At 41.7% G+C, this 24503-nt stretch overlaps 1 protein-coding gene across 1 annotated transcript in view; it reads left to right on the top strand.

Annotated features, from left to right (window-relative positions):
- Positions 1 to 21859, top strand: part of HOXB13 (homeobox B13) — a 37692-nt gene extending 15833 nt beyond the window's left edge. Inside the window, exon 2 of the mRNA XM_078645542.1 lies at positions 15525 to 21859. Coding sequence (XP_078501668.1) covers positions 15525 to 15778 — 254 coding nt within the window. The 3' untranslated portion in view covers positions 15779 to 21859. The remainder of the gene's footprint in view (positions 1 to 15524) is intronic.
- The last annotated feature ends 2644 nt before the right edge of the window (positions 21860 to 24503 follow it).

The raw sequence follows: 24503 nt of genomic DNA on the forward strand, positions 1-24503 counted from the left end.
AGTGGGGCAGATGGCTTGGATTGGAGTGGGGCAGATTGTTTTGGTTTGGAGTGGGGCAGATTGTTTTGGATTGGAGTAGGGCATATTGGAATTGGTTGATTGTGTTGGGTGGGAGTGGGGCAGATTACTTTGGATTGGAGTGGGGCTAATTGATGTAGGACAGATTGGAGTGGGCAGACTGTTTTTTGGATCAGGGTGGGGGAATGGATTGGAGTGGGGTTGATTGGATTGGGGACAGGTGGAATGGATTGGAGTGGGAAACAATGGATTTGGGTGAATTGGATTGGTGTGGGGTGGATTTGATTGGAGTGGGGAGGACTGTGGTGAATTGGAGGGGGTGAATTGGAATGGATTCGGTGGATTGGGGTGAGGTAAATTAGATTGGAGTGGGGCGGATTGGTGTAGGGCAGATTGTTTTGGATTGGAATGGGGCAGATTGGAGTGGGGCGGACTAGAGTGAATCAGACTGTTTCGGATTGGAATGGGGCACATTGGAGAGGGGCAGACTTGAGTGGGGCAGATTGGAGTGGGGCAGATTGTTTTGGATTGAGTGGAGCAAATTGTTTTGGTGTGGAGTGTGGTAAATGGGAGTGGGGCAGATTGTCTTGAATTGGAGTGGGGTAGAGATAGAGTGCAGAAGATTGGAGTGGGGCAGGTTGTTTTGGATTGAAGTGGGGTGGATTGGATTGGTCTGGGGTGGATTAAATTGATTGGGGCGGATTGATGTGGAGTGAGATGGGGTGGATTGATGTGGATTGGAGGGGATTGGAGTGGGGTGTACTGCACGATTATGTGTTAAAGCATAATTTCAGAAATTACACATAAGAAAGAAACACAGTTGCTTTGCATTGGGAGCAGCGGACGGGCACTGATTAAGTTGAATCAATCAGTGCTTTGGTCCCTACTCCTGCCTAGACGAATTACGAGGCTGTAAAGAAGAGTGTCACACAAGACAACAAATGGTAAGCAACAGGAGGGATCCAAACCATTTTCAGTATACAAGAGTGTCTTACAAGCGAGATGCATGCGCCTACACATGCTCTCACTGTCTCGACCCTAAAAAGTAGTGTTTGACACGCACACAGTCGAACCATAGAGGCCAACCAATAAAAAGACATGCTCCATGGGAGGGACAAACACAAGACTGACAAGGGAGCACAAATAAGAAGCAGGCAAATTGGAATGACAGGAAAGTCAACTAATGGATAAGCAATAGGCAGGCTACAAGGCCCTGTGTGTTCTTGGTAAGCCCAAAATATGATTTCCGTAACCAGACAACTGGTCTGTCTAGTAGGCTTGACCTAGAAAGGGTTTCTATATCTGTTCTAACTAAGGCCACCTACTAGCAGAACCTGTACAGTTTTATTAAAATTATGTTCAATTGTAAATGTTTTGTTCGTTTTTTTTTTTGCAAGCATGTGTCCTCAACATGTAGGTCATAGCATCTTTCCTTATTTTTTGTGTGACACGATAACTGCACCTCAGTGGTCATCACGCACGACACAGAAACACTTCCCATAGAAGATCTGAACAAAGAAAACACCCGTCCAAACACATACCCTACATGGTGTAGCCTGCTACCAATGTAGGCAAGTACTTCAGCACCCAATATAGGGGTAGTAAGCGCTATATAAATATTATTTTACAATACAATAGATGCTTGCAGTAAAAATAATCTATGAGGTTTGTAATTGCTTGTTTTATTTAATTTGTTTTATATTACAGTTTATGTCTACTGATTGTCAGCACTACATTTTGAAGATCATCAGAATTTTTATTTAGATTTTAAAAGAACAGAAGAAACACCAGAGGTGTATTTAAGAAAATGAACAATAGTAGGAATTTTGATAGAAACTAGCTACTTTTCAAAACACTACTGAGAGAAACTAGTGAAGTCTACATACCATAGTGAAGTCTAAAATATAAAGTGATTCATAAGTTAGTGCTAATGCAAATTTAATTAGCCAATGCATACTTTTTCTTTAGTTTTTCAAATTATGTAATATATTATGGCATACTACACAATTTCTCAAATGTTCTATTATATCGTGTTTTAATGTGGTGTGTTCATACGTGTGTAGGTCCTTTAAAGTTTTTTGTTTGTAATGTGTTTTATATAATGGTCATGTGCCAGATGTATTTTTTGAGGTTTAAGCAGTTGTATTTTTAATGTAGGTCAGAGTTTCTTCTAATTCATTAGGCGTTGCCACATGGTTTGTTGTTTTTGGGTTGAGTGTGGTTTGTTATGATTATAAGTATGTAATGTATTTCTTTGGCAAAACATTCATTTGGTTTTTAGTATTAGTCTATTAGTAATGTAAGGTTGAGTTTACATAATAACTACTCACTTTTTAAACTTTGAATTCAATTGGTCATCTTATTTTTTTATTTGAATTTAAAAATGTATTTCTTTTTTTTACCCCAAAGTGAATGATAATGAATCAGTAACAAATATACATAAATATAGACATATGAAGCATGCAATATAGGGGTATTGAATTCAAATGTATTTTCAGTTTGAATCAAATACAGTTAGGGTTGTACACAAATTCCAAATGTGTATAAATGTGCATTCGAATTTTGTGGATGTGTGCTTATTGCAGGGAGAGTTGTGTATGCAGAATCTTTTATATGTTATACAAATGTATGTCTTCTCCCATTTCATAGAGTGGACTATGTGGTGGGCATAGGTGACTTTTAGCATATCGTATATATATGTATACAGGTTTTTTTTATTTAGTGTATGTTGATTTTGATAAGATGCTAGGGTTTTCAAAGGTTTGTGTTTGGTATGTATGGAAGAGAGAACTATGTGTTAGTTTCTACAGGTTTTGGTATGACTATAGTACTTTTGGTATGCATTTCAGATCTGCATATAATTGTGTCTAAGTTTGTGTGTTATGTTAGATACTGAGGACCAGATTTACTATAATTTTGCGTTTTGGTTTGCGTCACTTTAATGGCGCAGCCCTGACACAAAATCATTTTTGGCATTTACTAAGCCACGCAAAGCCACTTTGGTGGCTTAGTAAATACAAAGTAATGTAACGCAGCACATAGTGCTTCTTTGTGTTATGTTGTGTGGAGTAGACGTTACATGGGTGAAACATGGGTGTTCCCATGTATCCATCCATCTATTTTGATGCAAACTCAGATTTACAAAGAATTGTAAATCTGGGTTTGCTCCAAAATAGTGCGCCTACCTGACAGAAGCATAAGAAGGATAAATATCTTTATTTCCACTCATTTCCATGTGTGCTGCACACTGGGGTACCACAGGGGTCCTCCCTGAGTTCCCTCTTGTCTAACATCAATGTTACCCTTTTGGTGCCATTGGCGGAGGATTTTGGGGCCAAAATTATTACTTATGCTGACGACACCCAGCTCCTGTTCACTTGGGGGAAAAATAAGTGCTCCACCTCCTCCGCTAAAAATTGCTTGACCACAGTTTTCCACTGGCTGGCCTCCGCATAGCTCAAATGTAATGAGGAGAAATCTGTAATTCTCCTTTATGGAAAGTTTCCTCCACAGTTTAGAGAGGCACTGTGGCCATCTGATTTCGCTATGCCAGCCTCAACAGGACAACCCACTAAGAATCTTGGGAGTTTGGTTTGAGAAGAACCTTACGTTCTCAACCCAGATCAAGAAGGTAACTGGAAACTGTTTTGGGTTGCCTAAAAGCCTCAGGAAATATCTTCCACTCCTCCCTAGGGCCGCTAAAGTAACGGTCACCCAAGTCGTTATTTTATCGAGATTAGATTATGCCAATGCTCTGTATGTTGGCATTCCAGGCTATCTGCTTAATAGACTACAGGTGGTTCAGAATGCGGCGGCAAGCTTCTCCTCAAATTCCCTATTAGAAGCAGCATGAAACAACATCTGCGCGCTCCACTGGCTGCCCGTTGCAGAACCGGTTAAGTTTGAATCTTTAGCAATAGCACATCGGGCCATTCATTCCTCAGGTCCATTCCTACTTTCGAAAGCGATTTTCTTTATATACTCCTTCGAGACAACTGCGCTCTGCCTCACAACTCCTGGCTTGTGTCCCCCGTTTCTGATTGCAAAAGATGGGTGGCAGCTCCCTTGCTGTAAAAGTTGCTCTGCGCATGGAACTAGCTGCCTTCAGCTCTCCGTAGCATTCAGGACCCCATTCTTTTAAAAAAGAGCCTGAAAACATTTCTCTTTATTTAAACTGGCTCTCCTCACTGCTGAAGGTTCGCGCTGGGACACTCCTTGGAGTAACTGTGCGTGCTACAAATACAAATAACATAACATAACATAACACATAGAAATTGGAATATGCCTCTAAGGATTCATGCACAAAACCAATCCAGCTCTTAAGTCAGGCACCCTGGCACTGTAGTGCAGGGATGCCTGACTAGGCTCTAGGCAGCATACAGTGCACCAGGGCAAGGAGAGAGCAGAAATGCTTTATATCTTTGTAAACATGGAGAATGTCTGCACTCTCTCTAGCCCTTGCTGCACTGCATTGTGTGAAATATTAGTAAATATGCCTCAACATACCAAACAGATGTTCATTTTGCTCTGTGTAGGACTAACCCATGTTTAATTTAGGAGGGATACTAACGTATTAAGAAAGTTTAGTCAGCCTCTGTCAAACAGTGAATTGGTCTGTCCTGATGGGGCTCAGATTTTGTATGTGGGAGGGTTCCAAATGTGCATCCTCTTGAATATCCTATATACATTTATTTGGTCTGTGTAGAATAATGGATTGTGTGTGTATGGTTCGTACAGATGTATGTTTATTCAGTTACATATGCGCATTCCGAGTGTTAGAATGTCTTTCGGAGTGTATCTGGTTTCTCCGCCTCAAATATATATCTAATATTTGGTAATAGTATGCAAATTCGTTTACAGCTTGAAGACCTCTAACCTTAGTAGGAGCTACTGTGCATTCCTAAATTTGACTTATAGTCGCCCACCATTCAGTAACCTTTGGTGTAGATGACACTATCCAAGACCTAACTATATGTAGGCGAGCCTATACAATTATTATCGAAGACCGATTTATACCCCCTCATAATATTCCTTACCAACAGCTGGAAGCCCCAGCCAAAATTAGATGTTACCAGCTGAGCCACATCTGCCCAAAATTCCTGTAGGGCCGGGCAGCCAGCCTATACCGTTTGTCCATGGAAGGCATACTTGAACATTTTCCTTTTACATTCAGATTTTGTATTTATTACATTTACATCCCTGATACTAAGTACTTATGTTATTACGGAGTTTATTAGTAACTCATACAAACTAATCTGGTACTTTTTTATTTTGTAGGTGCAGCCAAAAACACTTGACTCACATTTCTATGTTTAGGCCCCCTGCAGCTTTTTCAAGGCCTCCAATATGTTGCATGGGGTACCCCATGCAACATAGTTCAGCCTGAAGGTTCCATGAGACCTCGAATATTAGCTGTTCATTAGGCTGAATACAGTGTGAACCCAATTCAGGTAATTCACTTTTACCTCAATTTCCGCTCCCATCATCTTAAACCAAAGGTATAAATGAGAAACTCAGTGAGTATGCCCGTGAGTGCATAACGGTTTGTATGATTTCCAGACTGTTATCTATAGAGGTTTCATGTCTTACCCAGTATTAGCACCAAACCAACTGTACCTCCCTCCCCCCTCACCCCCCATTATAGATGTTCCGCTCATTTAATGGTTTAGGCAAACATGATATCGTTTTTTTAACAAATGAAGATATCTGTGAACATCATAAGGCGTTACGTTTGCTCAATTATTTTTTCTGAAAGGCACCTCTTCTGAAAGCTAACGCATACATTGGTAATGTGTTTTAATCAAAAGTTTTACGACTCTATTAATGGTTGGATTTTGAAACATCATACTCTGTGAGGAGTACGGTTTCTGTGATATTTGCAAACACTGGAGCATGTTTGATCTTCTAACTCAACACAGCTCGTTACCAGTATATGTATATAGTAGGGTATAGTAGGTGTGACTTTAGTGCTCCATAGGGAGTAGACTTAGTCCATAGTTGTTGTGTTTGTTTGAGATTTTTCTAGCCCTGGAGGTTTTTGAACCCCCTATAACTAGTGGTCTCTTTGTGTGTATGTTAATAGGCATGCCGACACTTCACTGTGTGGATCACGTTTATATGCAATGTTTGTAACCAGCAATGTTTGCAAACATTTACGCAAACTATAAAAATGTGTGTGCTAACTCAGTGCGTATAGATTATCATCAGCTTCTATAGTTTGCAAAGTATTATCTAGTGTTTATCAAGATATACTGAAATGGATAACACTGGGACATGCACAGAGGACATCCAATTTTTGCTTAGGAACAGCAAGGATGAACAATTTTTATACCATGAAAAGGTGCCGAATGGAGTCACGAACCTCATTCCTGGAAAATAGACGTACCTTTATCAAGCAGGACAAACTGTGGTTATACACACATTTGTCATTGGATTTAGTACCCTCCATACAACCTTTGACCCCTTTAGCCATAATGGATATGCCGGAAAGTCATATTTTGAAAATGCTAAAAGCCTTTTCCCGTAGGTTTGGTTGAAATTGAACACATACGTGCCTATATTGAGTCACCCTTAACAAGAGACGGTCTGACTGAATCTCTTTATTTCTTTGTATTTCATATATTGTATCATCAATATGATGTAGTCAGTAGGACACATATGGTCTTTTTGACAGTACAGAGTTTACAGAAAGCAGCAGGTTAGGTTCTGGACTGCACTGTTTTAGGAACAAATAATAGAAAATATTTCATTAGGTCGTGTAGAAGGTGGGCTTTTGTTAATACATTATTTATTATATTGGGAAGCACAATAGACTAAAGAAGTGATGGGTTTTGCAACAGCACTCTGCAGTACTCAGGAGATAATGGCCTCAATTGTAATTATACTGTTATGGTTATATTTATATTTGAAGAAGAGAATGCTGATTTAAGAATAGCAAACATGAAACTGGTCATACATTCTTATGCGTCCATTGGCGAAATGTATTGTAATGCTTAGAGATTAACTAGTTAGTAAGAAGGACAGAGACAAGGTCAAACACTGAATGAAAACCATCATTTATAGTAATATAATTTCCCTGAATAATGGAAGATAATTCAAAGGAATGATGTTCCCATAATATATGGGTTTTTAAATAATTGCCAGTATTGCAGTAAAATTAGTCGTCATTACAAAGGTGGTGCTAGCATCTCTATAGTTGTGAGTGAGACTATTAGCCACAGAAAACATATGTTTGAAGGCTTGTGTGGCTGTAGATATACATGCTCTGCATACTCCTGCCATCTCGTGTTGGGTCTGGAGTTGAGCAAGTTGTTTTTCTTCAAAGAAGTCTTTCAAGTCACAAAACCTAGTGACTCCTCTCAGTGATACTACACATGGGCATCGATTCCTTTGTTAGATTGTTTTCTCTCCATGTCGGGGTTGGACGTGTTTGCCTTTGCTCTGTGTATCGATTCAGTTTGGTACGAGTCTTCAGTTCTTTTTACTGTCCTCAACGGTATTGTTTTGATCGCACTTTTCACTTCTGGTTCAGGCTTCAACTGACCACCCTTCGGGACGCCACCCGTATCGGACCTACTCCTGCATGTACTCATTTTCATCGAGGATGCTTTTCTGATGGAATGCACAACTTTCAGATTTGGTCCGCTTTGCCATGCAAAGTATCTGCACACAACCAACACCTTGTGTGCAACTTGTGTCTTTCAGTGGATCATCATGAGGCAAACTGCAACGCATGTAACTCTTTTTGGTCCAAGAAAACCTTTTGGGTTCAAAGGGTGCTTCGGTTGGAAATGTCTCAACATTTTCAGCGAAGAACATGCCCAGGAGGACTAACTTTGGAAGATGATCAAGGCGTCTTCTCCCCTGAGGAAACCTCTGGCTTACATGTCGTAAAAGATATGGAGATGCCTAGCCTTCCATCTGGTTAGTGCGTGAGTACTATTGTCCCTGACACTGCTCCAACACACAAGCATGCCTCCAAATATCCTCATAAAGAGGTCGCTGCACCACCACTCTCTTCGGGTCATGGTCAGATCTGAAAGACCGTTGCGGATGCCCCACCCTTGAGCCTGGCACTGAAAACTGATACTTTGGACAAGCCTATGGTGTTGACCTCTATGGACCGAGACTGACCTCCAGGATCGAACCAGCAACCAACCACATCTACCTCATTGCCAACCAAAAACCCTGGTTCACACGAAACCCTCGGGTCTGAAAATTACAGAGCTGAAAACCTCTAAATCTGCTTTGGCTTCCATGTCTCCAATCAAACCCATTCTCAAAAAAATGGACATTAGGCAACGGAAAACTCAGATCCAGGAAGGTACAGTATGGATCCTTGCTTCTCCACCACCAAATAGCAAGCTGTTGTTCTAAGAAGCACTGGACAGCGCTATCCCTCAAAAGAGGAAGATGAAGGACACCAGCCCTACACATCAGCCTCCTCTTCCACCACCTCCACCCCCTCCTTTACCTCCTACATCTCCAGCACATGACCCACTTGCTGCTATACTTCCAGGGTCACCAGGTACAGATGATGGGTGGTTACAGGTACCATTGGGGATCCCAATCCGTGGGATGCATATGACCCTGATCCCCTTACCCCCAACAACCTGGATTTATATCCCTCTCGTACCTCCCCTCCAGAAGATACCACTTCTTGACAGGACAGCTGCATTCCACAATGTTGAGCTTCACAAAGAATCCCCGGAACAGGAGTTTTTTTGACACCTTATATTCCACACATAGGGATACCCAGTATTTACCCATGCTTTCTGACATGATGAGGCATGTAAACATCATTTTTAAAGAGCCAGCCGTGTCTGAGTTATCACCCCACGGGCGGACCAAAAATTCAAGGCAGCTCCTGCAGGGATCAAGTCCCACCTGACTCCATAGTTGCTGCAACGGCTCATAAAAGAGCTAATAGCCAGGCTACTGGAGACACTCCTCCACCTGAAAAAGTAAGCAAGCGAATAGACACAGCAGGAAAAAGAGTTGCAGCATAGGCTGCTAATCATTAGCATATTGCCAATTCTCAAACCTTTCTGGCCCACTATGACAGAGCCCATTGGAATGAGATGGAGGAACTGCTACAGTACCTCCCAGAGGAACAAGTTGTCACAGAAGGTCAGGCCATCACCAGCAACTCCATTCGATGTGCACTACATGCAGTGGATACAGTTGCTAGGGGTGTCTATATCAGCATCCACCTTAGGCAGCATGCTGTACTGGTTTCAAACCAGTGGTACAGCAGGCAGTGGTCAATATTTTCGACCAAGAGCATCTTTTTGGGCCACAACTAGACAGTACCTATGATCAAATGAAAAAGGATGCTGACACAGCTAAAGCCACTGGGGTCTTACAGCTCCTAGAAGTCCTTTCATCGCAAAGGTAACAGGCGTGCAGACAAATCCACCACTTCAGACTCTTCCTCCACCTTTCATTAGAGGTTCCTGCGGAGGCAGAAAAAGCAAAGGAAGGGGCTGGGGTGCCTCCACACGTGGATCAACACCCACTGCTAAGTATTGAGTACCCAGTCCTTCCCCCCAACCGCTCCACACCTGTCGGGGGCAGACTACAATTTTTCCACACAGTTTGGGAATCCATCACCACAGGCCAATGGATACTAGCCATTATCCAACAGTGCTATTGTATGGAGCTCATTTCTATACCACCCAATATCCCATTTTCCACTCATAGGTTGTCACAAGATCATCTTACACTTCTCAAACAAGAAATCAAAGCACTCCTTCTCAAAGGGGCTATAGAAACTGTCCCACTTCAACAGAAGGGACAAGGGGTGTACTCTCTCTAGTTTCTCATTCCCAAAAAAAACGTGTCACAAAGACCAATCTTAGATATCCGACCGCTGAACCAATACATCCTATCAGAACATTTCCATTTGGTTACTCTACAGAATGTTATTCCACTTCTCCAACAGGGCAACGATGTCAACATTTAACCTGAAGGACACCTGTTTCCCATATACCAATACACCATGCACACTGCAAATACCGCAGATTTAACATAGCAGGAACCCATTTCAATTCATAGTTCTACCTTTTTGGGTGACTACAGCACCTCGAGTTTTCATGAAATGCTTGGCAGTAGTTGCAGCACATCTGCGCAGACAAAACGTTTATGTATTTCCATACCTGGACTATTGGCTCATCAAAGCCAGTACCCACCTTCAGTGTCAACAGTAAACTCAATTGACAGTGAATCTACTTCACACACTAGGGTTCACAATAAACGTTCCCACGCCTCACCTTCAACCTCTCCACATTCAACCTTACTTAGGGGCGATCCTCAACACACATTTAGGACTAGGTTATTTATCCCAATTGTGCTTAAATTGAAAACGTTCAGGTATCTCTACCTCAGTTCTAGCCGAACCAAACTCTCACAGTTCAGACACTCATGCGTCTGCTGGGAATGATTGCATCTTGTATTGCCATAGTTCCCCATGCAAGGTTGCACATGCATCCCTTGAAGTAATGCCTAGCTCATCAGTGATCTCAATCACAGGGTCACCTCGAGGATCTAGTGTTGATAGACTGCCGCATTCACCAGTCTCTGCAATGGTGGAACACCAACAACTTGCTACCAAGGCGGCCTCTCCTGGATCCTGTTCCCCACCTCTCTCTCACAACAGACGCCTCTGAGATGGGTGGGGGTACCTATCTACAGGACCAAGGTCTGTGGGATGCCAAATATCAAACACTACACATCAACTAATTGAAACTTCAATCGATCCTTGTAGTGCTAAAAGCTCCCCTTCCTCATCTATCTCATAAGGTTGTCCTGGTCTGTGTTGGATATGGCCCTTTATGCAGGGTGATCCCCAAACCTTTTTCTTCTTCCTCCTATTTGTTCCTGACCTGTTTGTGTTGGTTTTAGGACTCTGGGCACTTTACCACTGCTAATCAGTGCTAAAGTGCATATTCTTGGATATTTGATTTACTTGTTAGTCCCTTTTACAGTGCACTGAGGGTGCCAGGGCCTGTATATCAAATGCTAATAGTGGGTCTGCAGCACTGATTGTGCCACACACATGAGTACCCCGGAAAAGGAAACTCAGACCTGCCATTGCAAAGTCTGCACACAGTTTGTAACTGCCATGTCGATTTGGCCAGTGCATACACTTGCCAGACCCTAACCTTCCCTTTTCTTACAGGTCATGCACCATTAGGTAGGCCCAAAGTACCCCTGTGGGCAGTGTGCAGTGTATGGGAAAGGTAAGACATTCCCTGATGTGTGTAGCATGTAGCATGTCCCGATATTGAATTTCGGCAACTTTGTTTTTCACTATTTCAAGGCTACCTGTTCCCCATAGGACAAAATGGGGAGTTTGTTTATAACATCTTATAAACACAACTGGCCCGGGGAATTAGGTAGGGAAATAAAGTTTAGTATGCCTGAACTCAGAATCTAAAGATACATCTTTTAGTGAAGGTGATTTTTACAGTCTGTGTTTGAAAACACCACTTTTAGAAGGTAGGTATTTTCTTGCTCAGTCATCCTGTGTGCCTCTGCTGGAATGTGGTTTGCTTGTCTGGGTTTTGGATGACAGAAGGCTGGAGAGCAGGAGTGGCTCCAGATAGTATAGGTGGGTCAGGAAAGGGCTGAATAGACCTGGGCTGCAATTGAGGGAGGAGAGGAGATTTCCTTGCACCTCAAAGGGCCTGGTCTGCCTCTGACAATGCCGTCTCCACCTCCTGCCGAGAAGTCACACCAGGGAAGGCAGAACTGGTTCTGGCTGGGCACAGACACTCTCTGCCTAAGAAAGAGATCAAAGGATGTTGGGATATAAATATTGGGGCCCAGACCCCTGAACTGTAGAACTCTTTTGGACAGTGGCAAAGTGAGCAAGGGACTCACGTCTGAGCATACCCTGCCACACTTATGGCGGCAAAAAGCGGTACAAAAGGGGGTGGTGATGGACGGAGCATCTGAATCAATCAAACACTCACACCCAGTCAAAAGATCTGGGTTTAATCCATCACCGTTCTTTAGCCCACTCTGCCACCCCAGTTCAGACATGGCCATATGCAAATCAGTCTGACCCTGTGCCTCATGGGAACAGTCCAGCCCGAACTGCCAAGCCATGTCTTCCCTGGACCGGAATCAAGCTTCCCAGGACCGGTTTCTGGCATTACAGCCGTCTTCAGCCGGGCTTGCTTGACTCCAGTGGCAAAGTGAGCAAGGGACTCACGTCTGAGCATACCCTGCCAACTTAGGGCGAACAAAGAAAAACCAAAGGTGGTGATGGACGGAGCATTGACAATACAAACACTCACCCCCAGTCAACTGATCTGGGTTTAATCCATCACCGTTCTTTAGCTCACTCCACCACCCCAGTTCAGACATGGCCATATGCAAATCAGTCTGACCCTGTGCCTCATGGGAACAGTCCAGCCCGAACTGCCAAACCCAACTGCTTGCAATTCTATTCTGTATGCCAGCAGTTTTCATCCTACAAAACTCAAATAGAGCATCCAGTATGCAGAGAATCTGCATATGAAGCGCAACTCTAGCAGTGAGAACTCATTGAGAAAGGTCCAGACAGACTTGTCTAACTGCTTGTCCCAAAGGGGCTATATGAGTGAAATATTGAACACAGCTAGAGACAAAGTTGACAATAAAAGAAGGGAAACTCTGCTCATTGGGACCAATAAGAGAAAGCACAGAGACACAGACTCAAGTCAGACACGCCTGATCACTGGTTTTTCAATGTATCATGCCAGACTCTGGAACATCCTATACAGACACTGGTGGTTGATAAAAAGTTAATCCCGTAATAGGGCAATATATACCTCGTGTACCTCTCATCCCATATAGAAGGGCTAAATCAATGACAAATGAACTGGTCCAAAGTACACCCAAACCAAGCAGTGGGTCAGAGTGGCTGACATACAATAAAGGCTTTTAGAGATGTTTCAGGTGTAAAGCCTGTAAACACAGAAGAAGTGGGAAAAACATCCAGTCACCTTTGAGAAACTCACCTGTTACCATCAAAGGTAGACACAACTGCAAGACAGATTTTGTAGTGTATATATTGGAATGCTCATGCCCCAAACAGTATGTATGCAGCACCATACACATGGTTCACATCAGGATCCTGCAGCACCTTAGTGCAATAACTAACTATTACAAGAGCTACCCTGTAGCCAGACATATTCATGAGCACCACCATGGTTCCGCGAAAGATCTGGTGTACTGTGTAGTTGACCCCATTCCCAAAAACCCCAGAGGAGGCAATAGAGAGCAACAATTGAGAGAGCTAGAATCAATATATATCATCATGCTCAATAGCAAAATCCCACATGGGTTGAACTCTGAAGAAGAGTTAATTTTACACTTGTAACCTAGCTCAGCCATACCCACTCCATAGCAGCCTTTCCAGCCTTTCCAGTGCATGTGTTTGGATTTTTTTGTTACGATTTTGTATGCCGTGGGTTAATAGCATTGGGTCTAATTTTGGAATTTGTCTTGGTTGTGCTTAAGAGTAACACCTGTTGCATATGTACCCAGCACATCATGGTCTTTTGAGGTGGAGTCCAGTATGTTACCTAAGTATGAACTAGATTTTAGATCCCTTGCCCACGTGGGCTGGTTGGGTAGGCACATATAACGTATTAACATTCACCAGTCTCTAAGGTACTGACCAGTTTATATGTGACCGAGCACAACAGTAAACTTTTCATATATTGTGCAATGTATGGGTACATGTGATACTAAAGGGCACGAATGACTTTTGAAGGTGTGTGACACTCAAAGATTGCCATGTGATTAGTATTTCTACTGAAACTTTTCGAGCAATGTGCACCCAGGAGTTTAATCAATATTTCCAATGCTAAGTTTTGTTGAATTTATTGTATTTAAAAAAACTATTTCATTCTGAACTTAATGTTAACAAACCTGCCTATACAGAATATGTATATTCCTTCTATGTCCATCACATCAGTATAGTTCCCATGGCAACGTTTTAAATGTCCTCACTTTACTGACGCTGACTTCTGTGAACAAGGTGGTCCGTTCACCGAAACGTGTCTCAGAGCATTCTGATTCAGTACAATTTCTGTGATTATATACTCCACAGTGTCAGTGTCTGTTTCTTCGAGTAAGGTCAGGATCGCTTCCCGGAAAATGAAGGAGGTGGACCACGAGAAATATATATATATGTGCTACGTTTATTTGTATAGTGCTCTAATCACCTGTGAGGGTATCCAGGCGCTTTGCAGGCGAGAAAGTTGCTTATTCAAAGAACCAGGTCATCATCGTCTTGCAGAACTTGAGAAGTGATGAGGAGCCTCTCGTGAAGAGGGAGGTTATTCCATGTTTTGAGGGCAATGTATGAGAAAGTGCGGCCTCCTGCTCTTTTTTGTGCATGCAGCGTTACATGTGCTATTGTGAGTCCAGCTGAGCAAAGATACTTGGGAGGTTGGTGGAATTGTACGTGACTGTTAAGATGGGCAGAGCCTGTGTTGTGCAGTGCTTTGTATATGTGTGTGAGACGTTTGAACTGAGTATGTTTGGGTATGGTGAGCCAGTGAAGTTCCCTGAGGTGTAGGGGTTGTGGATACGTAGAGGTAGGTTTAAGATGAGTCTTGCGTTTTGTATTGTTTGGAGTCTATTCAGGAACTTTTCGGTGATTACTGCTTAGACGGCATTGCCGTAGGTTCTTCTTCTGAAGATCACCACTTCTGTTTTGTCAGAGTTGCGCTTAAGGCAGTTAGACCTCGTCCAGGTGCCTACTGTTGTCATGCAGATGACAGCGTTGTTTTTTTGTCACGTGGGGGTCTTGTCTGACAGAGATTATCAGTTGGGTAATGTCTGCATAGGAAAGTATATGATCTGTGGATGTCTGCCAGTGGGGTCATGTAGATGTTGAATAAGGCAGTAGCAGCCTGTGCTGGTAAGAGCGGTGGGGCGGGTGGGTGTGGGACTCGACAGACCACGACGAGGGAACCTTAAATAAATATTTCGGTTTTCCTCGTTGTCATCTGTCGAGTCCCCCACCCTGCCCCACTGCTCTTACCTGCAAGGGCTGCTCAAGGAATATGGTTGGACTGAGAGATGGTGCTTGGGGGACTCCACAGATGAGGGTCTTGGCTTCCAACGTGTAGGGTATCAGGTTGACTTTATATGTTCTTCTTGCAAGGAATATATATATATATATGTACACAGTATCAAAAGTCTTTATATTGAGATTGCATCATACATTTCAGCCTTTCAAATATGAGGAAAATATAAGAATACATGCATTGTATCATGTTTTTTCACAGACTAGAGATTGTGTAAACTCAAATTAGAAAAGAAAATTATATTATGCCATTTGTGAGCAAGCTATTAAAGGGCAATAGAATTATACTTCACCAGACATGAGTATGTAGGGATTTAAATGAGCATTGTTCTAAGCAGACCTAGGGTATGTAACATGGGTGGGGCTTAGTCCTGACTTCTCTCAGATAAATTCATTCTTTTCTGTTTGCCTATTTCAGATCATGGCAGCCATCAGCCGGATGGCACTCCCTACCGCCGGGACAGAAAGAAGAGGGTGCCCTACAGCAAAAGCCAGCTGCGAGAGCTGGAGAAGGAGTATGCCACCAACAAGTTCATCACCAAGGACAGGCGCAGGCATATCTCCACTGCCACCAGCCTCTCCGAGAGACAAATCACTATCTGGTTCCAGAACAGGAGAGTGAAGGAGAAGAAGGTTATCTCTAAACCGAAGCCCACCTCCACCACAACATAGTTCCAATTGTGCCCTGGAGCTTAACCGCGTTGGATCTCCCAGAAATGTGGATAGTCCTTCAAAGATATTGATGGCTAGTATATCTGAAAACCGTCTAGCCGCTACATTTCTGATCATGGAAGCATGAGGACCCCTGACTTGTGATCCTGGATTCTCCATTTGAATGAATCGTGTCTTCTTGGGCAAACCATTTTATCTACATGTACCTCAGTTCCATTATTTGACAAGTCTTTGGGAGAGCTCAGAAAGAAGGTCGCCTAATTATTAAGAACAATGTAAAATGGACATTTATATTAAACAAAATAAGTTTAGATATACATAAACAAGCAGACAGGCTACAATAAGGAATATGCCACAGTTGTGGTTTAAAATATTTAGGGAATTTTTATTATCATGCAGGCTCACCAAAAATGAAAAATCTATTACATACAAGGGCTGTCGGGGAAGCGTTGAAATTATATAATGTATATGTATTGAATGCAAAGTTTTATCAACGTTGTAACTAAGATTATCAAACTGTTATACCGACCTGGGCATATTCCAACCATTTCAGGAAACCAATGTGGATTTTTGAGATGTTAGTGAAGGAAACAAAGTATTTCTAAGTGAAGGAGACACTTGTGTCCAGATTAAAAAAGACACAATCAACTAGCCTTATTGGAGAGTTCTTCCCTCCCGAGACAGTGATAGTTTATTTTAGACTGCACCGCGTGTCCTTGTGCACAATTAATATTGTGCAAAAAAAATCAAAGAAGCCTATTTGTATTGCCTAATACACATGCCTTTGTTCTCATGAGAAATACTGCAGAACATGTTCGAAAAATGCAACGTCTTAACTTGTTTTGATTGTTAATTACATAGTTGACAATTGAGCATGCATTTTAAATTCTAATCTTAGTCAAGGAACAATGTTCACGTGTACAATTCGTGTTATTGTTTCCTGCGCTCCTTGTACAACAAGTGTTCATCAGTTTCTCGGTATGAACACTATGTGTTCACACTTTTATTACACAGATAGTTAGAAGTGTAAATACAATTTGTACACGCAGAATAGAAAAGTAGAAACACACAATTCTTCATAAATTCCGTGTTCCGGATTTCTGTAATGCTGTTTACACACTGCAGAGCTTATTTACTAGGCTCTTGCACCATGTTTGCGTCATTTTTAACATGGGAAAAGTGATGCAAAAGTGGTGCACGGGGCTTGTAAATCTACCCCTGGGTTTCTAATTTCACTATTTCTGTGTACCCGACGGCCACATCACAAAATCAGAGCAAATGAAGAAACACCATAATTTTGCATGTGGAAAACGGAATCAAGCAAATGGTATTTGCATTGGGTGAACAATGGAGCAAACTGAATTCACAAATGATTTTTACTATTTATGTGAAACTTGAATGTAAGTGCAAGATTATTGTATTCCTTTTTATTACATAAGTAGCAAAAGTAATACACACACATGAAATGATTTGAAAGCAATGCATGTCTTGTATGCTATTTCACAATCCAAGGATATATTTACTAGGAAATGGGGCAGCGTGGTCCTGCGAGCAAATTTGCAGCACTGCGTCATTTCAAAAACATGGGGATGGGCCGTATTCACAAAAATACTGTGCACCTCTGTGTTTTCCCTAGCGCCGGTGGTAAAAATAGCTGCCTAGCACCAGCTCAGGCACCTGTGCGCCATTTTGCAAGGGTGGCTGCGTTGCAGTGATGATTGTTTATGTGCAGAAAGGTCTCCCTTTCTGCACATAAACAATCAATAATGGTGATTTGCTACTTCTATGTGTGCTGCATTCTGCAGCACACATAGAAGTAGCAAATCACTATTACTTAATGATAGTATGTGTGCAGGCAGGGACACCTTCCTGCACATAAACAATCATTAATGGCATTTTACTCCTGCTATGTATGCTGCAGAATGCAGCACACATAGAAAGAGCAGACTACGAGGAAAAATAAAAGTATTTCTCCTCTTTGCGCCATTCTAATGCCTGCCTTTCATTGGTGTTAGTTTTTGGTGCTGCCTCAGACTTACAAACTTGTAAATCTAGGGCAGCGTCAAAATGCAATGGGTGTTGCATGAAAACGCCCACAGTAACACCCATTGTATTCCCCTTCCATGCAAAGTGATGCATGAAAAGGGGCGTATTTATGAGGTGGCGTTAAGCCACTCAAAGTGACTTAGCGCCGCTTTGTAAATATGGAGCACAGCATAGCGCCACTGGAGTGTCAGTAAAAGTGACTCTCCGGTGGCGCAATGCCCTTGTAGATATGCCCCCCAATGTCTACATCTCTATGGTGCATCGTCCATGTCTACTGAAGCAAACTGTTTGCTCCATTCTTCATTACACAAGCAGCAAAATGGTATAAATTTACATGACCTGTTTCTTTGCACCTGTCAGAGTTTCATGGCCCTAATGTGCTGAAAATGTGTTCACAAGTGTTTTGTATTTACTCTATGTATACCACCTGTGGTTAATGCTTTGTCTAGCTGTGCACAGGTTGTGTCCATATTGTTTGTCCCCTTTGCAAGCTGTACACACTACATCAGTTTCTTTGCATATCCTAAATTCATGTTTTAATCAATGCATACACCTATGATCCTTCTATCACTTAGGTGCCCATTCTATTCGCTTTGTGCACACCCTATGTTTATTCACCCTGCTTTCATTCTGTTTTTTTAGCTTAAGCCTACAAGACAACTCAAGCTATCTGGTTACCAAAGATCTGTTGTCAGCTTCCCAAGGAGTTGCAGTGAGATTTATTGCTGCCCTCTGCTTACCATTGGTTGGCTTTATTTTCACTCTTATTTACTTGCTACTTATTAGATGACTTGCCTTGACAATTTAGTGTTTGTCCCTGCCCAGGAACATAACTTCTTTACTTTTCTTTTTCCTCTATTCACTTTTAGGGAACTTCTTTTTTTTATTTTTGCTTAAGAACTCTATGAAAGTGCATGTGTTTATTATCTTCATCATATGCTCGCTTCCCCCATGCTGCTCTCTTTTGCCCATGTGCTTCTCTTCCCCACACGCTGCTATCCTTTCTTGGCTGTGTGCTTCTTTCAGAGCACGTGCTGTGTTGCTCTCATCTGTGTGCTTCTACAATTGCCCCAGATGTGTTCTCTCCTTTGTGTGCATCTCCCCTACCTTCTTTGTTGCTTCCTCCCTCATATGCTTATATTTGCTTACTTCCCTCACCCAAACCCGCTCCTCCAATGAACCTCTCTTTCTCCCTCCCTCCATTGTCCTGTATTTAAGGTGCGCCCAGTAGCAAACTGCTTTAGAAATAAAAGTGTTTTTGTGCTTTTTCACTGTTATTTTTATTTACCGATCCAACTCGGATCAGTTAATTAAAAAAATGTATGCCCACTTCAGATGCATGAGTCTTGATACATTTGCGTGGCTGCAAATGTATGCGACTGCCATGGCTGTGTCATCCACATTTTCAAATAATGCTTAACAAAATGAGCAAAAACCACTGGCAGAGCGAATAGGTCACAAAGGCAAAACCTTTTGGCGTTCCCAATGCTTGTTTATCTATGTTCTTTCTGTGTTCATGCTTCAGGGGTTCCTTTTTATAGTCTGCACACAGTGTGTTAACTCTTTTTAATGCCTGGTCACCCTGTGTTAATGCTTTGCATAGAATTGTTTATAGTCTATGCACATCATGTTCACTTTTCTGTATTTCTGCAATTCTCCCTCCCCCTCCCTCCCGCATTTATGCCTTGCATCTATGATTTTCCTTTCACTCATGTTCATTCTTTTTTAATCCTTGTCCACCCTGTGTACCTGCACCCCTTTTTCATGCTGTGTGTATTTATTCTTGTTGGTTGTTACAGCTTTTGTTTATGCATCGTCTGTTCATTTTTATTATCTGTGCACACTCCGGGCCCGATTCACAAAGGTAAACTTACACTTTTGTGTAAGTTTACTACTTTTCTGTATTCACAAAGGTAAACTTAGATAAAAAGTCTAACTTTACTACATTTTGGTGTTCCCAAAGGCAAACTTAGACCAAAAGTCTAACTTTACTAGTAGTAACTTGACTTTGTGAATACCGAAAAGTAGTAAAGTTAGTCTTTTGGTCTAAGTTAGACTTTTGGTCTAACTTTACCTTTGTGAATACTAAAAAGTAGTAAAGTTAGACTTTTGGTCTAAGTTTACCTTTATGAATCGGGTCCACAGTGTTCATTCCTTTCTATCTTTATTCAGCCTCTGCTGTTGCTTTGTGTGCTCCTTGTTTACAGTCTCTCTACACAATGTACATATAAATTAAGCTTGTGTTCATTCTTTTCAACCAGTGTATACCCTGTGTTGATGCACCTTGTGTTCATCCACCTTGCTCATTCTTTTCAACTCTCTCTCTGCTTTAATGAGCTCTGTGATAGCTGCTTGTGTGGTTTTGCTGGTTCAGTGTACAGTCGGTCTGCCTGCTTTTTCCAGCCTCTGCTTTCAGTATATGGTTATGACTTACACATTAGTATCCTTAAGGAAGGAACAATGAGCAGTTCTGCATTTCCCAATCCTAGTCCCTCCCACAATGTGCACGTCATGATTGTAATAGGCAACATGTTCAGTGCAGCTTTGCCCTATGATGTGTGGGAATGGGCAGTCTTTGATCATCATCTCTGTGTACACCTTCTGGTGATATACATGTGCACTCTTATTTTCATGGGTTTCTAATGTATGTGTACACGCATGATTACACATTCATTATCTCTGTGGTCTCCACAATGTTCAAGCTTTAATTCTGTGAACACTCGAAATGTGTGCCTTTATTATCTGTGCATCTGTGAACACCTCCGTCATAGTATAGAAACGTTGCACTGGTACAAAAATTCGTGCCCAGCCAAATACACCACGCTTTGTTGTCTGTCACAGGGAATGGTGCAAATAACGTTTGCATGAGGAGGAACTGATTTATGCTAATTGCTATTTCAAATGAAGATGGGACTATCTTTTAAGCAAAATCAATGTGACTTTTCTAAATGTGCAAGCAAAAATGTTATATATGTTTAGCAATGGTTCCAGAATCTACTTCCATATTTTCGGCCTTGATATAAAGAACTTTATTACAGACTGGAGCAAAATTTGTTCGGCTATCACTTTTTACAGCCAAATGGTGCCGGTTGTTTTTGCCCTTTCGATTGTGTCTGTGTTATGGTCCAAGTTGTGCTCATCCTGTTATTTTAATCATGGCATACGCTCCATGTACATTGTTTAGTCTGGGTGTGTATGTTTTCCACTATGTGTACATCTTGTGTATCTTGTTTACAACCTCTTTGTATGCTTTTGCTTTCTCTGCAGACCTGTCTCACATTATTGACACATTTTCAGTGGCACTTTTACAACATTTTGTAGATTGAGTAACATGGAATGGACTAAACAGTGTTTGCACAATGACAACCAATGCACAGATTCTACATTCTTTCCTCTATGTTTACATAATAAGAAGGGGTGGCAATGCATTTTTCTGGTCTTTTGGACTGTGTTTGGGGCAACATACTTTTGTTCCATTTTCATATAACAGGAGTATCCAAAATGGTGCAAAAGTAGTGTGCCTTGTATTTTTGAAGGATTGTTCACTGACTAGAATAATGGCAAAAGGTGTGATATACATGATTAGCAGTGGTCTATTCTCTTACTTACCTCCTGCTGTAAAATCCCCACTGTAATATGGAATGGATAAAATGTGCTTCCTCCTTTCCATACTACCAAATAAACAAAACAGTGCATATTGGTTTTGCCTTGCTATGTGAACCAGTGCAAAGTGTCTTGAATACAGAATTCACACCTTCACTTGCTGTACACGTAGTGTTCACATTTTACTCATTTGTTTGCTATTTTTGTTCACTCTTTAAATCTCTGGGTATCTCTAACTTTCCTAGAAGCAACAAATTTACCAGATTCTGGGCCGTATGAAAACTCTGTAATAAAGTTTATGGCAATACAAGACCATCTACAAATGATAACATCGTTTCTCCCATTTAGAGTACAAATTGAATTTGGAACTTGGAGTCATTCCATAATGTTTCTTTATCTGTTAAATGAACGATTGGGAAATGTATTCTTGGAGAAGAGATTATGGGTGGTGAGAAGGGAAGGGAGGTGGAGAGAGGAGAGGATTCTGCAATAGGTACTACCTCAGCATATACATTGTGAGGATGGTGCAGTGCCACTGTGACATCCTGACCAAAAATAACTTTAAGGTTTAAATCTAGAAAACAAAATGATGCAGATATGAAACTTGTATTCGCTTACTTGGGACAAATGTGCCACTGAGTAACGCTGCATTTATATTCATGCTTACAGCGTAGCCTCCTGCACAACACGTTGTAGAGGAAACTAGCATTTTAATAAGTCTTGTGGAAGAGTCAGTCATGCCATGAAAATGTTATTTTGCTCAGCTACCTCTCTTACTTGGTGTTGTTCTTTAGTATCCTCTTTTGGACGCTGTTGTAACTTTATTTGAAGGATTAGAGTTATATGTATCATATAACTCTGTTTATATTTATACGTGTTCATGCATTTTCGTGAAGGTGCAAAGTACACCGATCATGACTACAAAATGGGGGAGACAAGGCTATGGTTGCACTATATTACCTCCTACAATCATAAAGCTGGTGAGTGGTGGGTTCAGCCGTGACTTATTCCCACGTGAGGTATTGGGATTAGCCATGGGTGGGATGAAACTTCAGAAATCCTCTGAAGATCATAAATTTGTGTGAGATTAATAAATCGTCATGCCACCATTTTTGAGGACCACGTTCTGTCTTTGCTCTTGTCCTGTGGTTCAAGGATTTCATGCCTCCAACTCAATACAAGAGTGTGAAGATTGTAAGTAGATTCTGATTGTGTATCATTGCTTAGAAATTATGCATTTGACAGACTGCTCATCATACAAACAGCAGCCAAACGAATCCTCCAAAACATTTCTGCTTTTCTGGTCTAATCCACAGAAGCTAAAAGAAATTGGTCTACTCTATCACTTGAATTCTCTGTGACACTGATAGTAGGAATTCGGTGCCTATGGCCTCTGCTGTTAAATAATATCACCCTAGGTGATCTGGTGGGCTCAAGGAGGAGCGGTGTTTGATGAGTACGGAGAAGGCTTGATGCTCCATATGGAATTCACCCATAGGCAGGAAGGGACATGGATATATACAGGATATCTCTGGTTTTCAAATATAGGAAACCAAGAGCCCAGCCACAGAAAGGTTTACCATGTGCAGGCAGCGTTGGGACATAATGGAACATGACTAGCTATAAACTAGTTACCTTATACAAATGAGGTTTGCTTATCTGCCTGCTCTCTTTCGCTCTCTCAATAATTTTACTAATCACCCACAACTGGATAATAATTATTATAAAACTAATGTGATACCCTCTGTCTGCCATACTAGCCCTCCCTCTCTCTTACACGACTGACTACACACCTTTCATCACATTATACACACTTCAACAGACCTGGAAGGATAAGAACCGGGCCTTGGAAGTCACAGGCAATATGCTACAGGGAAACATGGCCACCAGTGACACGGGGGCAGGCAGAGTACCCCCCGAACCAATAGAGGATTTGAGTTGCTAACTGACCAATATACATATTACTCATTTAAAAAGAAGACTGGGCCACTCTGCTAATATTCCAGCTCTAAATGCAGCTGAAGAACAATTATGCAAGGTATATTATCAACGCATACCACTCCTCCATCACAGTCACCAACCAACACATAAAGGCAGAGGCAGCCTGTACAGTATGGAGTTCAGTGAGTCCCCAAGCAACGGGCTACACTTTCACAACTGGCATCAGAAGACCTGCTTCCCCACTTTGATACTACCTATGACGACAAACCAAACATTAAATCCACATAGGTTGGGTCAGCGGGTCACAAGTACCACCCTACTACGGACCACATACCAAAGATGTGTTAGTAGTGTAATTTAAGGGTTATTAAAGTTTAGCCAATTGTTTGATGTTGGCATGAGAGATAGTAGCTCAATCAATCAGAGTTCTTATCGAGCACGGCTAGTCACCTTTTAGGGTCTCATGGCGCTTATGTGTTTGATGAGGACAGCATTAGTGAGGACACCAGGGGACATATCCAAATTGGTTTATTCTTCAAGGGTTGGATGATGGTCCAGAATACCCTACATTTGTACTTTTCTCTGATAAACGATGTTAAGGTCAATAACGCTTTGGTCAATTACTTATTACGGTGGGGAAATCCTAAATTAACTAACCCTGGTTAATAACAGGTAATGTAATTCTTCATTTAGCATTGAATAGTGATCGTTGTTGATCTTACACCACTCTACACAAGCCAGGCGTTCCTTGTTTTTTTTTTATTTTTAAAGGGAGGGGGCGGTTTTGGTCCGCCCAGTAGTTGTAATTTGTTTCTGGCGCTGCGTTATCTGTGTTAAGTCGTCCCCCATATTTTTTAATTTACAGCTCTGAGATGGGCGTTTGCCATCGTGGAATGTTAAATTAAAAGTTTAAAAAGGGTGCAGCACATGTGCAGATGTTTGTGACTGCATTGCAGTGGCTCTTCATAAATTTGTGCGAAATTTCTGCAATTTGAGTACGTGAATTTCTATAAAAATGACAAACAATTATGCAAAATGCAAAACCGGCATCTACCTCTATAATTTAGCACAAAGTGCATTCTTGCATCCATTTTGGAAATAGTGCAAAAAAACTCCAGGTCTGTGAACAACAGCA

This window comes from Lissotriton helveticus, chromosome 5_1 (genome assembly GCF_964261635.1).
Source record: "Lissotriton helveticus chromosome 5_1, aLisHel1.1, whole genome shotgun sequence".
NCBI classification, from domain to species: Eukaryota; Metazoa; Chordata; class Amphibia; order Caudata; family Salamandridae; genus Lissotriton; species Lissotriton helveticus.